This window comes from Lemur catta, chromosome 11, assembly GCF_020740605.2.
Source record: "Lemur catta isolate mLemCat1 chromosome 11, mLemCat1.pri, whole genome shotgun sequence".
Classification (NCBI taxonomy): domain Eukaryota; kingdom Metazoa; phylum Chordata; class Mammalia; order Primates; family Lemuridae; genus Lemur; species Lemur catta.
In genome coordinates this window covers 5,118,417-5,133,213 of record NC_059138.1, presented here as the reverse complement: position 1 = coordinate 5,133,213, position 14,797 = coordinate 5,118,417, and the positions used below count along the sequence as shown (strand labels likewise).

The 14,797-nt window shown below is 54.0% G+C and overlaps 1 protein-coding gene across 3 annotated transcripts; it reads right to left on the bottom strand.

Moving 5' to 3' along the window:
* Positions 1–251: 251 nt before the first annotated feature.
* ASB10 (ankyrin repeat and SOCS box containing 10) lies at positions 252–10,120 on the bottom strand. Of its 3 annotated transcripts, none has more exons than XM_045564995.1 (6): positions 9,797–10,120; positions 8,746–9,013; positions 5,217–5,736; positions 1,140–1,253; positions 679–864; positions 252–535 (listed from the first exon to the last, which is right to left on the bottom strand). In XM_045564995.1, exons 1-5 carry the CDS (start codon positions 10,065–10,067, stop codon positions 679–681), a joined length of 1,359 nt encoding a protein of 452 aa, XP_045420951.1. In that variant the 5' UTR covers positions 10,068–10,120; the 3' UTR covers positions 252–535. The 3 variants fall into 3 exon arrangements, 2 of the variants coding, with proteins under 2 accessions (XP_045420951.1, XP_045420950.1); XM_045564994.1 differs by lacking the exon at positions 9,797–10,120 and adding an exon at positions 9,170–9,606 and having other exon boundaries at positions 256–535; XR_006738258.1 differs by lacking the exons at positions 252–535; positions 9,797–10,120 and adding an exon at positions 9,170–9,600 and having other exon boundaries at positions 776–864; positions 5,182–5,736.
* Positions 10,121–14,797: the final 4,677 nt, after the last annotated feature.

The following is a 14,797-nucleotide window of genomic DNA, read 5'->3' as shown; positions in this document are numbered from 1 at the left end:
CCTCACGTCCCCTCAACGCTGCACCGCCCGCGTTTGCGCAGCGCCACGCCCTTGATGCCTGTTCTAACTCCCTCACCAGGTGGCCATTTCTCCGTTTCGTGGGGCTGGAGGCAGCTGCTGGCTGCCAGAGGGGGAGGTGACACAGCTGGCACTGTGGGACAGGTTCGGGGCCCCTCTAAGTCTGCCCATCCTGACTCCCCTGCGAGGGAGCCAGCTCAGAGGACGGTCTGTTGGAGACAGCACCAAACAGTCTGGAGATTTTTAATGCACATACAGGGTTTGTGCAGGCTAGACGGGGGTCTCAGGAGAGCCCCAAGAGGAAAGTGTCACTTGCCACAGTCCTAACTCTCTTCATCAGACATCACCTGGCTGCAGAGGTCTTTCTGCCTCTCTCTGGTGGAAATCGAAGCACCCACACCTGCCCGCAGAGACAGGCCTCCTGCTGCCGGGGCCACCTGGCCCGAGTTGGTGCAGAGAAGCGGCCCCCGCAGGCTGGAGCGTCTGCATTCAGGCTCTCTCAAAAGACAGTAGACATCTGGAAGGAGAGGTTTGCATTCAGAGACATCAGTGGTCCAGGGGTGCGCTGGTTCTGGCCAGGGCTCTCCCTCAACCCTTCCTTTGCCTCCTACCCATCCCCCACCCCGAAATGGCTGTCACTGCACAGAACCCAGGGCTCACCTAGTAGAGCACGTCCTCAAAATCGAGCTGCAGGTAGCGGAGCAGGCGGGGTGGCAGGGGCAGGCGGGGCAGGGCGTGGGGCAGGCAACCTGCCAGGTGGGCGCGGAGCGCATAGCGGCTCAGATGCTGCAGTGATCTGGGCTGCCTCGCCAAGGCGAAGAGGGAGGAGTAGAAACGCTGGTGCTTCTGGGGGCACAAGGAGGGGCTTAGCGAGGGGCAGCCTTGGACAAGTGGCACCCACTCCTCCTTACAGGGGTGGGCTGGTGACCAGCAGGGTGTCTACAGGAACCTCTTAGAAACAGTGTATGTTGTGGGTGTTCACTCCCTGAGTTCTCTTCTCTTGGGACATGAGCAGGTGGATGGGTAATTTCTGTGTGGGACTGAGGGGGCTGCCGTTTAGGGGGTGGGAGTCTCTAGGGGCTAGGCTGGGTGATTCTGTGTGCAGCGTCCTGGAATCTGACCTGCAGAGTTTCAGGTGGTACCAGGCCCATAGCCTCCTCTGGAAGCTGCATGCCACTGTAGGTGTTCATCAGGACTTCGATGGTCCGTGGGGACGTGCACCAGCGCTCCAGCACCTGGAGGAGGCAGAGACACATCGGGTCCCCAGCCAGTCCATGCAGGGTGACCAGACAGCTCTAGAACAGCTCTTGTGGGTTGAATTTTGTCTCCCATAAAATGTACTGAAGTCCTAACCCCTGGTACCTATGAATGGGACCTTATTTGGAAATAGGGTCTTTGTAGATGTAATCAAGTTAAAATGAGCCCATTAGGGTGGGCCCTAATTCAATATGACTTGTGTCCTTCTAAGAAGAGAAAACAGGCACAGACACATACACAGAGAAGGACATGTGACAACAATGGCAGACATTGGAGTGATGTGTGTACGAGCCAAAGAACACCAAGGAGTGCAGGAAACCACCAGAAGCTAAAAGAGAGGCAGGAAACAGATTCTCCATCAAAGCTTCCAGAAGGAACCAGCCCTGCCAACACCTGGCTTGTGAACTTCCAGCCTGTAAAGGAGTGAATCTCTATTGCTTTGAGCCACCCTGTTTGTGGTGCTTTGTTGTGGCAGCCCCAGTGCAACAGCTGGCATTTCTATTGTGCTTAACTTATGCCAGACACCTTTCTTAGCACTTTACTTGTATTAACTCTTAGTCCTCATCCCTACAAGGTATGAACTATTATTAACCCAATTTCACAGCCAAGGGAAACTGAGGCACAGAGAAGTTAAATAACTTGCCCAAGTTGTAGTTCCCACAGTCCAGGCCTGGCAGCATGGCTTGCCCTTAGGCACTACATCATCCTACTCTCCCGTCTGCCTTGACAAGGCTCTGTGCTGGATTTTCTGCAGGCTAGAAAGGGATCCCTAGCCTATGGTTGGAGGTCCTGAGCAGATAAAAAGATCCATCACTGTATAAAACAGAATCTGCCCAATACCAAGTGAGGACTGGAGATAGCTACAAGAGGGAGGGGAGGGGAGCTGGGTGGTCAGGGAGGGACTCACAGAGGGGGGCTTGGGCTCTGAAGGCAAGAGAACTCAGGGGCCAGGAGGGCATTCAGGGTCAAGGACTGCCTGTGGCAGCAGTGGAGGGTTTGGTAGGAGCAAGGGTGGGATCTAGTTGGAGCCAGATTCGTTCTTTCATTTCTTCATTCAGCAGACATTTACTGAGGCACTACTAAGTGCCAAGCCTGGGGATCCAGCAGTGAGGAAGATAGACAAGGTCCTCGTCATCTGGGAGCTTCAATTTCAGTGGGAAAACAATAGACGCGTAAGTCATTACTTACTGATCTGCTCTGCAATGAAAAATAAGCCGGATCAGGGGACTGCATGGTTGGAGAGGGCATCATCCTAGATGGAGAGGCCAAGAAAGGTCTCTGAGGTGGCAGCCTGAGGCAGTGGAATGGCCCGTGAAGGGAGCATCTGCGTGGTCAGAAAGGCAGCCACCAGCCCAGCCCGACAGACACTGGTGCTATGATGCCCGCCTGTGCCTGCCCTGGGTACCTGTAAGCATATTCGAGCTTCCTCCTTCCATCTCTGATGGATCTCTAACTACAGACAGCGGCCACAGAGCCTCTGTAAGATCTGAAAACAGCTAAATACCGTCTCCCAGGCAGCCTTCCTATTCATAACCCACACACACCCCAAACCCACACAACTGCGTGTAACATCAGGGGCTTTAAAACCTGTGCCTGCTGAGGAGAAGGGACCCTTCTGCCTGGCCTGGCAGGTAGTGGGAGCAGGTGGAAGGCCAGGCCTTGTCAGGGGCGGGCCCCTTGGAGGGCATTTTACACGCCCAGGCCCCCTGCTTCTTGACCTGCATCTGAGCAGTTCTCACCAGAGCCAGGCCAGCTCAGCGTGGTGGGGGGATGCCTCTTTACCTCACTCCTCCCAGACCGAGGAGAGAACAGGCTGGTTCTGTCTGACTTTCCTTTCTACCTTCTCCTCCTGCCAGCCCCTCAGGCCAGCCTCATTTATCCCCTCCTCTGTACCCTGTGCAAGTGCTCACCCTGCCCAACATGCCCGCTCCTTCCTTCTCCCTCTCTCCAAAAGCCGCCTACCCAAGTCCCACCTCCTCTGGAAGCCAGTTCAGCTATTCCGGCCCACTGCTCTCTTCTGCGTCTAAGGACAGCTCATAGTGGGATGGTGCCTAGTGGCTTACCAAGGGCTGTCTCGTGCATTAACTTTAGAACACTAACCAACAAGGACTGAGCACTAACTATAGGTTAGGCCCTGTCCAAAGGCTTTATGTGTGTTAACTGTACTTCTCACACTAACCCTATGAAGAAGGCATACTGTTATAGCCCCATTTTACAGATGAGAAAACAGAGGCCCAGAGAGATTAGGCAACTCGCCAAGGGTTGCACAGGAAGCGTGCCTGGCTCCAGAGCCTGCACTCTTAGTTACCACTGACCTCAGAGGTTATTGAGGGGATTGAGGGAACCCACATAACAGGCAACACCCTTAGGACAGTGTCTGATGTGGAGTCAGGACTGCACTTGCTCCTACTGTTCCCCAGTCTTCTGCAGCTTTTCATCCCTCTTAGGGAGAAGCTGTAGCCCAAGCAAGGAACTTGGGGTTCAAAGAATTTCAGTGACTTGCCTGCGGGCACACGAGCAGGCATCAAAGCTGGATCTTGGACCCAGGTCTCCTGGGCACCAAGTCCGATGTCATGGCTCCTAGAGAATTGGCCAGGGCTGGCATCTCACTGCAGACAGCTGTGGAGGCCTCTTTGCAGGGAGGACAGGAACCCCAGCCAAGTCTGGAGGGCTTGCAGATTGTGGAAAGGGACAAACGGGGCACCTTGCTCTGCTGGCCTCGTGGTTCCAGAGACAGGCTGAAGGGTGGAGCAGGGCTGTAGGGCGGCTGGTGGGGTCCTGGGAAATGTGTTTGCAGCTTGGAGTCCTCCTCCCTCCCCGCCCAGAGGGGAAATCATTAGCTGTCAGAGCTGCCTTCAGATTACAGGGAATTGCTTGTCTCCTAATTATCTGGTGTTAATAGGAGATTAATTAGTGTTAATTGTTGATTTTCTTGTATTTTCCCAAAGGGGAGACCAATCTGCCGAACTCTCGGGCTGTTTAATTATTTGGTCTTGCTTAGGAATCCAGACAGATGCTTCTAGGTTTGTGAGCAAGGAGGAGAGGTAGGGACAGAAGGGGTGGACCCAGATGGGTGGGGCTGGGTGGGACTAGCCCCTAGGTGGGGCCAGAGGGGACCTGCCTCCGCCAGCTGCCCTCTCAGAAGACAGCTGCAGTTCTGACCCATCTCAGACCCATCTCCTAGGAGAATGATATTCCCATCCCAGGCCCAGTGCACTTGACATCATCTAGTTGAACCCACTTAGGAGAAATTAATATAAAGTGAGATATAAATTGAAAACTGACAGTGCAAGGCGTTTTCACAGGCACCAGGACTGTGGCAGCTGGTCTGGGGGACGTGTGAACTGCTAAGCTCTCAGAAAGTGGGACCGCATCTGTTTGTAGATGTTCAGGGGACCTTGAGCCTCGTGAAACAGCCCATGCTTTTCCCTGGGGGAAATGGATCCTCTCCTGTGTGTATCCAGAGTGTCCCTCGCTGAACTGGTCCTACTGCCAGTTGGAGCTTCCTCAAACGCTATTTTCATCAGCTCCCTGCCCTGATGAAGATCCTTTAACAACCTGCCGCCCACGTCAGCCCTGACTCCTTCTGTCTTTTTGGATCCTTTATAATCTGGCCCCACTGCCCTCAGTGCACTTTTACACACGTACATGCACACACAGAGTATACACGTGCACATACGTGCATGAACACACGCACATACGCACACCATGTATACACGTGCACACATGCATGTATACGCATGCACACACACATTTCCTGCTGCGCTGCATCTTCTCCTTTACCCCATTTGGGCTTTGCTTACTTGTTGAATGAAAGAGAGAAGGAACTAATCTATGTGCACAAGTGTTCTGGGCCACATTCCAAAGCAAGCTGAAGCACAGGTCTAGGTCTACCTGTCCCCTCACCGTGGTGGCCCTCCTGCTGCCTTCAGCCCCCGTACCTTGGGGAGGGCCCCCGGCCAGACGCGGACGGCACCATGGTTGAGCAGAGCCCGCACCACATGCTCAGGGCTCTGGGCCAGGGCTGCAGCTGGGCCCTGCAGAGCACAGTGCAGGGCCGTGTGTCCCCCATAGTCCATGGCATTGACACTGACGCCACAGGACAGGAGCAGCTCCACGACAGCAGCATGGCCACGGCGACAGGCCAGGTGCAGGGGCCGCCTCTTGTCCTGGTCAGCAGCATCGGCATCTGCTCCAGCTGAGAGCAGCAAGCGGCACAGCTGGAGGCAGCGGGCGGTGGTGGCCTCAGCGTCGGCGGGGGACTGGCAGCGGGTGTCACAGGCAGCCAGCAGTGGGGTCCAACCTTCTGCATCACGGGCATCGGGGCATGCCCCACGTCTTAGAAGCAGGTCTGCCAGCTCCACATGGCCAAGCCGGGCGGCCACATGCAAGGGAGTCTCCTCTTCTTCCTCGGACCGACCATCCACTTTCGCCCCAAACCTCAGGAGCAGCTCCGCACACCTAGTAAGGGCAAGATGGCGATGGGGAGGAAAACGGGCATAGATCGCTTGCATTCCTGCAGGCCTGAGCAAAGCGAACATGGCAGGGAGCCTTGGGTGGCTCTCAGTTCTGTCTCCCTCCACCTTCCATACTGCCTGTCACTGGTCATCCTTGCAACATTTTGCAGGATCAACAGTGTTCTCTTTTAAAGTCCAAATAGTTTCTGTTGCAATGGTCCACCAAATCCTCAATGGGAATAAAAGTCACAAGCAGTTATCACTCAGAACAGGCCCTCTTCTAAGGGCTTTACGGGCACTGACTAATTTAATCCTCACAGCACTCCCATGGTAGGTGCTCTGATGAGTCTTACATCACAGATGAGGAAACTGAGGCTCTGGGGCTTGAGGATCCCATGCAAATTTGCACAGCTAGTAAGGGGAGGGACTGGTGTTGGGGTCCAAGGGCGGCAGGGCAGTTGGAGGGCTCTGCCTGCTGGGACTAGAGGAGTGAGTGCGGACACGGGGCCCAAAAGGGGGCACAGAGGGACAGGGGGGCAGTGGGACGAAGAACAAGACCAAAATTGGCCAAGCAGACTTGCTCCAAGCTGGCCCTCACAGAAGGCTGCACGTACCTGTAGGAAGTGAGGGGAGTCACAGTAATGTATGCCCCAAACTTTGAGGCAAAGGGGACTTAGCTTCTTTGAGCTCCAGTTTCCTCATGTGTAGAATAGGGACAATTAATAACACCTTGACCTCATGGGGTTGTTGTGAGCAGCATGTGAGATAAGGCCTGAAAGGCTGTCATCGTAAGAGCTCAAAAATGGCAGCAACTGGCAGAGGAGTGTGTGGCATAGAAGGCGATGGATCATGGGGCTCATTACATTATCCCATCTACCTCTCTATATGTTTGAATGGTTCCATAATAATTTTTAAATACATTTGTTTATTCAAGAAAGGAAGGAAGGATTGTCTCTGGGTGTGATCTCAGGGAGGCTGGCAGGAACATGGTAAGAACTGAACATGTGGGATTGTATGGAACCTTACTGTCCGGTGGTAGCCACTGCCCACGTGTGGCTATTAAGCACTTGCAATCTGTCTGGTCCTAATTGAGATGTGCTGTAAGTGTTAAATACATACCAATTTTGAAGACTTAGTACAAAAAAAGTATGTAAAATACCTCAATTTTTATATTGATTACATGATGAAATGATAACATTATGGATACATTGTATTATATAAAATATATTATTATAATTAATTACACCCATTTCACAGATACTTGTATACCCATGTTCACAGCAGCATTATTCACAATAGTCAAAACGTGGAAGCAACCCAGTGTCCATCAACAGATTGATGGATAAACAAAATGTGATATCTACATACAATGGAATATTATTCAGCCTTAAACAGGAAGGGAATTCTGACACACGCTACAATATAGATGAACCCTAAGTGGAATAGCCAGCCACAAACGGACAAATACTATATGATTCCACTTATAAGAGGTCCCTAGAGTAGTCAAATTCATAGAGACAGAAAGTAGAATAGTGGTTGCAGGGGCTTGTGGGAGCGGGAGAGTTAATGTCCGATGGGTGCAAAGTTTCAGTTTGGGATGAAGAAAAAGTTTGGAAATGGATGGTGGTGATGGTTATACAACAATGTGAATGTACTTAATGCCACTGAACTGTAAACTTAATAAGGGGAAAAATGGTAAATTTTGTGTATATTTTAATGCAATTTTTAAAATTAATTTTACATGTTTCTTTTCTTTTCTCTTTTTTTAAGAGACAGGGTCTCACTCTGTCATGGAGGCTGGAGTGCAGTGGCCTGATCACAGCTCACTGTAACCTTGAATTTCTGGGCCCATGCGATCTTCCTGCCTCCGTCTCTTGAGTAGCTGGGACTACAGGTGTGCACCACCACACTCAGCTAATTTTTAAAAACTTTTCTGTAGAGACAGGGTCTCACTCTATTGCCCAGGCTGGTCTCAAACTCCTGGCCTCAAGTGATCCTCCCTTCTTGGCCTCCCAAAGTGCTGGGATTATAAGCATGAGCCATTACACCCAGCCTCTTTCATTTTTTGTTAGGGCTACTAGAAAATTCTAAATTGTATATGTGGCTCACATTAGATTTCTGTTGGACCATGCTAGTATAGAACACATCTTCAACCATAATGTGATTAAGTCCATGGAATCCTCTGGAAGCTGATGAGGCTAGCAAGAGGGAGAGTGTCCACGAAAGGGAAACCCAAGGATCAATAATTTGGCATCATTCAGGGGCGAGAGGCGAAACCCAGTGGGGGTGCAGTTAGGAAGGAGAGAGCCTCTGTTGTCCGCAGACTTAGTGCACAGGTTTGCTGAGGCTGCCTTTGCCTGGATTCCACGTTCACCAAAATACCGTAAGTGGGGTCTTATCTTCTCAGGTTCCTTATACATAGATCATAATTATTTAGGCCAACAGTGAACAACACCTTGACACATTTGAGTGTATCCATCAGTTTCTTGTGAGTTTGGTTAGTGACACTCCCTTGACCCTATTTATCTGAGGGTACCCTGCCAATAAGGAGATGCCAGACCTGCCTGGCTGAGAACTAGGCCCTGCCCACAGGGACCACAGCAGGCCCCAACTTGGCAGCCTGGCAGGATCCCCGGAGGGCAGGGCCATGACTCAGTTGCTGTCTACTTAGCACAGTGCCTGGAACATAGGCTGAGCTCAGAAAACATTAACACTTTCAGCAACACCAGCTCCCTGTAATGGATGCCAACACAGGCCATCAACTGGGCCCCTGCCACAGCCTTCCTCTACCCCAAGAAACCACAAAATGGTCCAAAGGCCAGGCCACTCCAAAGGTCATGGGGCCAATGGTTGGATGGCTTGAGAATTGCACCCTGACCCCCACCCCAAGCCAGGACTGTGCTACCCCAGCCCACGGAGCCTGCCGGCCCCGATGTGCTCCCTCATCCTCCCTGGGAAGGCCCCTTTCCTCCCCTCAGAGTGGAACCCGGGGTTGAGGTGAGGGGTCACTCACTCAAGGGTGCCAGGCCCCCGGCAGAGATGCAAGGGCCGTTTCCCATCCTGGTCAGGGATGTTGGGGTCGGCTCCTGCCACCAGCAGCACGTGGACGCAGGCTGTGTGGCCCTCGGCACAGGCCTCGTGCAGGGCAGTGCGGCCCCCGGGGGCACTGTCCGGCCTCGCCCGCCGCCTCAGCAGCAGCCGCAGAACTTCTGTGTGGCCACGGCTGGCTGCCACGTGCAGTGGGGTGGTCAGCTCCTCTTCATATGTCAGAGACCAGAGTCCTAGGGAGAGGGGGACACAGGCCTCAGATCCGGAGGGGAGGCAAAGCGCTGCCAGCCAACAGGGTGCGCCGGCCCGGCGGAGGCAGGAAGAGGGAGCCGGAGCTCTGCTGCAGCCGCCCCTCTCCCGCTCAGTAGCCCCGGGCCCCGGGCCCATACTCAGAGCACGGATGTTGAAGCGGAAATCCCTCCATCGCTCCGGGTCGCTGGTATCAAAGACAGAATCAGGAGCCAGGCCGGCACTGGAGTCCGCCAGGATGCGGGAGACAGAGCCCACGTCCCCGGCCAGCACCGCCTGCCAGAAGGCGAGGGCAGGTCCCGAGGCCGTGCGGGTGACGATGGGTCCCGGGCCAGCCTCAGGGTGCTCCTCAGCCCCTCTGCTGGGCTTCTCCACCAGCCTGGCACAGAGGGTGTGTCTGTCACCGGGGGGCTCTCCCTGTCCCCTGCATTCTTCTGGGGACGAGCTCATGAGCATGTGGGAAGGGGGAGGGGTGGGAGGAAGAGAGGGAGCGGCCAAAGACAGAGGGAGAGAAGGGAAACCCAGGCAGATGGAGGCAGAGGGTCCCTGTGTCCTGAGCTCTGAGCCTGATCTGGCCACACATTCAGCAGGAGCTATTCTGGGCTCCGCATGACTTCATTCCTGGGCCAAGGTTTAGGATCTTGAGCAAGCTTTGGGGTGGGGGAGAAACAGCCAGGGGCATCTCCTTTTCCTCAAGCTCTTGGGACCTCTGTACTTGAGGTGCTCAGCCCAGCCCCCCACTCTCAGGCCACCCAGCTGCCCCTCACCCCTCTGGTGGCTGCTCCAACGAGGCTCCGCGGCCCGGCTCTCCAGCAGCAGGTCAGCTGTGCTGCTGGGGGGAAACAGCTCCTGCAACCTCACCAGGTCCCCGGTGTAGAGGGCGTTCTGCAGGGCCATGTCACGGCAGAGCAGTGGTGATGGCCGAGGGGTCCCCAGGGCTGGGCAGGACTGGGGCCCCCAGACCCGGCTGGCAGGGGCTGAGGGGAGGCAGCCCAGGTGGTGCTCCCAGGGCAGAGGGGACTTCCTTCCCCTAGGCATGGCTGGTTTCTGGGGGAGAGAGCCAAAGCCACAGGACTCGAGGCAATGCTTGGGGCAATGCTGCTGGTGGACTGGGCCGGTGGGCGCTGGGCCCGAGCCGGGTGGGGCCCAGTGTGGGAGGAGCAGGAGGACACGCACAGGCCAAGCCATAAATAGCCCCGACTGGCCTGGCTGTCAGCACCCAGGAACGGAACTTTCAGGCTGGGAGGGGGAACTGGGGAGGCTCGGAGAACAGAGCATGGCTTGAGCCCTCTAACCCCGGAGTTGAAAGGGACCACCTAGGGGTGCTGGCCAATCTGGCCAGTCTGTCATCTCACAGGTAAAGGGAAATGTAGCCCAGAGAAGGGAAGCGATTTGTCCAAGGTCACACAGATAACTTGTTGCAGAGCTGGGGTAGAACCCGGGATCTCAAGCGCTTTGTTGTCTATCAGCTGCTTCACAAATCAGCCTCCTGCGGCCTGCCCTTGGATCCCACAGGGGGGGCCTGTGCCTGTCAGGTAATGTTTCCCGCCCTCCCAAATGTCACTGGTTAGCCCTGCACCTTCCCACTCCCAAATCCAAGGGCGGGGTTCACAGCAGTGACAAACACTGGAGGCTACCCCCACCGTGTGAGGCACCCCCCAAGGAGTCTCCTCCAGAACACAGATTTCTGCCCAGGGAATAGGGCTCCCCCCACAGGCAGCAACAGAAACGCCCCACGCCCATTCTGGGTGCTGATCCCCTCTATTCATACTGGGTTGACCCCCCACACCCATCCTGTGTACTGATCTCCCCACACCCATCCTGGGTACTGGTGCCCCCCGCCATCCAGGGTACTGACCCCCCCCACCCATCCTGGGTACTGATCTCCCCCCACCCATCCTGGGTACTGACCCCCCCCACACCCATCCTGTGTACTGATCTCCCCACACCCATCCTGGGTACTGGTGCCCCCCCCCACCCATCCTGGGTACTGACCCCCCCCCACCCATCCTGGGTACTGACCCCCCCACCCATCCTGGGTACTGACCCCCCCACGCCCATCCTGGGTACTGATCTCCCCACGCCCATCCTGGGTACTAACCCCCCCACCCATCCTGGGTACTGACCCCCCCACGCCCATCCTGGGTACTGATCTCCCCACGCCCATCCTGGGTACTAACCCCCCCACCCATCCTGGGTACTGACCCCCCCACACCCATCCTGGGTACTAACCCACCCACCCATCCTGTGTACTGATCTCCCCACACTCATCCTGGGTACTGGTGCCCCCCCCACCCATCCTGGGTACTGACCCCCCCCCACCCATCCTGGGTACTGATCTCCCCCCACCCATCCTGGGTACTGACCCCCCCACACCCATCCTGGGTACTGATCTCCCCACACCCATCCTGGGTACTAACCCCCCCACCCATCCTGGGTGCTGACCCCCCACTCATCCTGGGTACTGGTTCCCCCATGCCCATCCTGGGTACTAACCCCCACCCACCCATCCTGGGTGCTGACCCCCCCACTCATCCTGGGTACTGGTGCCCCCATGCCCATCCTGGGTACTGATCCCTCCCCTGCTCATCCTGGGTACTAACCCCCCCACACCCATCCTGTGTACTGACCCCCCCCCACCCATCCTTGGTACTAACCCCCCCCACCCATCCTGGGTGCTGACCCCCCCACACCCATCCTGGGTACTGATCTCCCCATGCCCATTCTGGGTACTAGCCCCCCCACCCATCCTGTGTACTGACCCCCTCACTCATCCTGGGTGCTGACCCCCCTACCCATCCTGGGTACTAACCCCACCCACCCATCCTGGGTGCTGACCCCCCCACCCATCCTGGGTACTAACCCCCCCCACCCATCCTGGGTGCTGAGCCCCCCACTCATCCTGGGTGCTGACCCCCCACACCCATCCTGGGTGCTGACCCCCCCACGCCCATCGTGGGTGTTGACACCTCCTTGCTCATCCTGGGTGCTGACCCGCCCCTGCCCATCCTGCATAGTGACACCTCCATTTTCTTGGATGACCCCTGGATCTCCCATATGGCATCTCTACCCTGTCATGGTTAGATGGGGTTTAGCTGGAGAGTGAGGAAGAAGTGCCTCTGCCTCCTCAGGCAAGCCAGGATGAGACTGCTGTCTTTGGGGGAATAAAAAGAAAAAAGGGGAGAAAGAAAATGTAAGACCAGGCAGGGTTCGGCTCAGGCCCACCACTCCCACGGCGACAGGGGTGCTCCAGCCCAAGCAGTCGCACCTCTCTGGCTCACGCTGGCTCTTTTGTAAAAAAAATTTTAATCAATTGCTTTTTAAAAAATATTTCATTTTTAATTGATGAATAATAACTGTATATATTTGTGGGGTACAACATTTTGATACGTGTACTCTACGTAATGATCAAATCAGGGTAATTACCTTATCACCTTAAACATTATCATTCCTCTGTGGTAAGAACATTTAAAATCCTGTTTTAGCTATCTTGAAATACACATTATTATAAACTGCAGTCACCGTGCTGTGCAGTAGATCACCAGGACCTGGTCCTCCTGTCACTGTAGCGTCAACCCACTGACCAACGTCTCCCCTTTCCCCATCCACCGCCCCCCCCCCCAGCCCCTGGTGGCCACCTTCTACTGTGTGCGTCTCTGAGTTGGACTTTCTGGATTCCCGTATGAGTGACATCTTGCAGTACGGGTCTCTCTGTGCCTGGCTTATTTCACTTAACATAATGTCCTCTAGGTTCACCCGTGTTGTCGCAAATGACAGAACTTCCTGTTTTTAAAGGCTGAATAGTAATCCATTATGTAGATACACCTCACTGTTTTTTAGCCTTTCAATTTTTATTACTCAACAAATCTTCCTTTTTTAATTTAGCTTCCTGACTCTGTGCTGTGCTTTCAACAATTCCACGACTTTCTGCTCCTCAATAGGGAAAGCACACTTGACCCTGTCACAGACACATGTGGCACATGTGGGACCACCAGAGCCCTGCTGGCATGTTTTTCCATTTTAGACACCCTATGAGAACTTTAGGTCCCACAGCACGAATGCCCAGAGTCTCCCTGGGTATGTGCCACCTGCAGATGTTGGTGTTGGTCCAACCCCCCTGGTATGAAGGCAAACACTCCTGTTAGCAGGGGCTCAGGACAGCCTAGGTTTGTTAGAGGCTGTATTGTAGGAAAGCCCAGAACCGTATGTCAAACGCTGGACTGTTCTGAGGGCCTCTAGACAGCGTCCCTGGAAGAGGCTCTGCCTCATTTTCTGTATCCGTTCCTCCCCTGATGGACACTTAGTTTGCTTCCATGTCTTGGCTTTGTGCACAGCGCTGCAACGAACATGGGAGCGCAGACGTCTCTTCCACATACTGACTTCAATTCCTCTGGGTATGTACCCCGTAGTGGGATTTCTGGCTCATAAGGTAATTCTAATTTTAGTTTTCTGAGGAACCACCGTACTATTTTCCAAAATGGCTGTACTAATTTCCAATACCACCAAAGTACACAGAGTTCTCTTTTCTCTGTATCCTTGTCAATGCTTGTGTTTCATCTTTGTGACAACAGCCATTCTACCAGATGTGAGGTGATCTCTCATTGTAGTTTTAATTTACATTTCTATGATTAGAGATGGTAGCATTTTTCATATATATTATATATCGAGCATTTATATGTCTTCTTTTGAGAAATGTCTATTCAGGTTCTCTGCTCATTTTTAAATAGGATTATTTATTTTCTTGTTATTGAGAAGTTCGAGTCCTTATATATTTTGGATATTAGTCCCTTATCAGATGTTTGATTTGCAAAATATTTTCTCCCAATCTGTGGGTTACTTCTTCCCACTATTAATCATTTCCTTTGCTGTGCAGAAGTTTTTTAGTTTGATGCAATCACATTTGTCTATTTCTGCTGGGCTTTTGGGGTCATATCCAAGAAGTCTCTGCCAGACCAATGTCATGGAGCTTTCCCCCATGTTTTCTTCCAGTAGTTTTCTAGCTGCAGGTCTTGTACTGGCTCTTGCTGCCGGTGGACACACCTTGACCTTTATCCACACACTCTGTACAGTGTCCATGGGTCTGCCTTTTCCCAGAGAACTATGGGGTTCCCCAGCCCTTGATGGTGATTGCCCCTGCTCCCCAAGTGCCTTGACCCCACCCACCTGAACTATTCTTTTTCCAGCAAGGGGGAACCCACAGCTGGACTCCTCCCCAAGGGTGAGAGGCTGTGTCCCATCAAGCCCTGAAGTGTAGGCTGTAGGTCAGCCAGAGGACAAAGCGCAGAGCTGGGGTAGACAGGTGCCAAGTTGGGGGGTCTTTGGAAGAAAGAGGGGAAGGCCACTCAGAGGAGGTGTTGGGTCTACCAACAGCCCTGGCCCTGGCCACAAAGCCCCTCCATTTCCCCACACCCTTGCAGGGCTCCCCCAACCCTCCCCACCCCAGCACCCTCACTCCCTGACTGCCCAGACACTTCTGCTAGAATAACCGAGCCCTAGAGTAGAAGGGATCTTAGAGATCAGCTGCTCCAACCTCTTCTCATTACGCAAGTAAGGAAACTGAGGCCCTGGGAAGGGAAAGCACTGTGCAGACCACACAGGGAGCTAGTGCCAAGGGGCTAGGACTGGGGACGGTTCCAGACTCTGCCTTTTCCTGTCTGTGCTGACTGTGGACCTTCCTTCTCCCCTCTCTCCTCTTTCCCTCTCTCCTTCTTTTCGTAGTTTTTCTCACTTAAATACCTTAAGGAGGAAGAGAGCTGGGAACCAAGACA

What these genes read in the sequence shown, in the direction of transcription:
- ASB10 (XM_045564994.1), bottom strand. Translation starts at nt 9,485, where the DNA reads ATGCTCATGAGCTCGTCCCCAGAAGAATGCAGGGGACAGGGAGAGCCC. An exon ending in GGCCGGGGGCCCTCCCCAAG is followed by an intron (nt 1,254 to 5,216) that starts GTACGGGGGCTG and finishes TGCCTCCTCCAG; the next exon opens with GTGCTGGAGCGCTGGTGCAC. An exon ending in TACCACCTGAAACTCTGCAG is followed by an intron (nt 865 to 1,139) that starts GTCAGATTCCAG and finishes TTGTGCCCCCAG; the next exon opens with AAGCACCAGCGTTTCTACTC.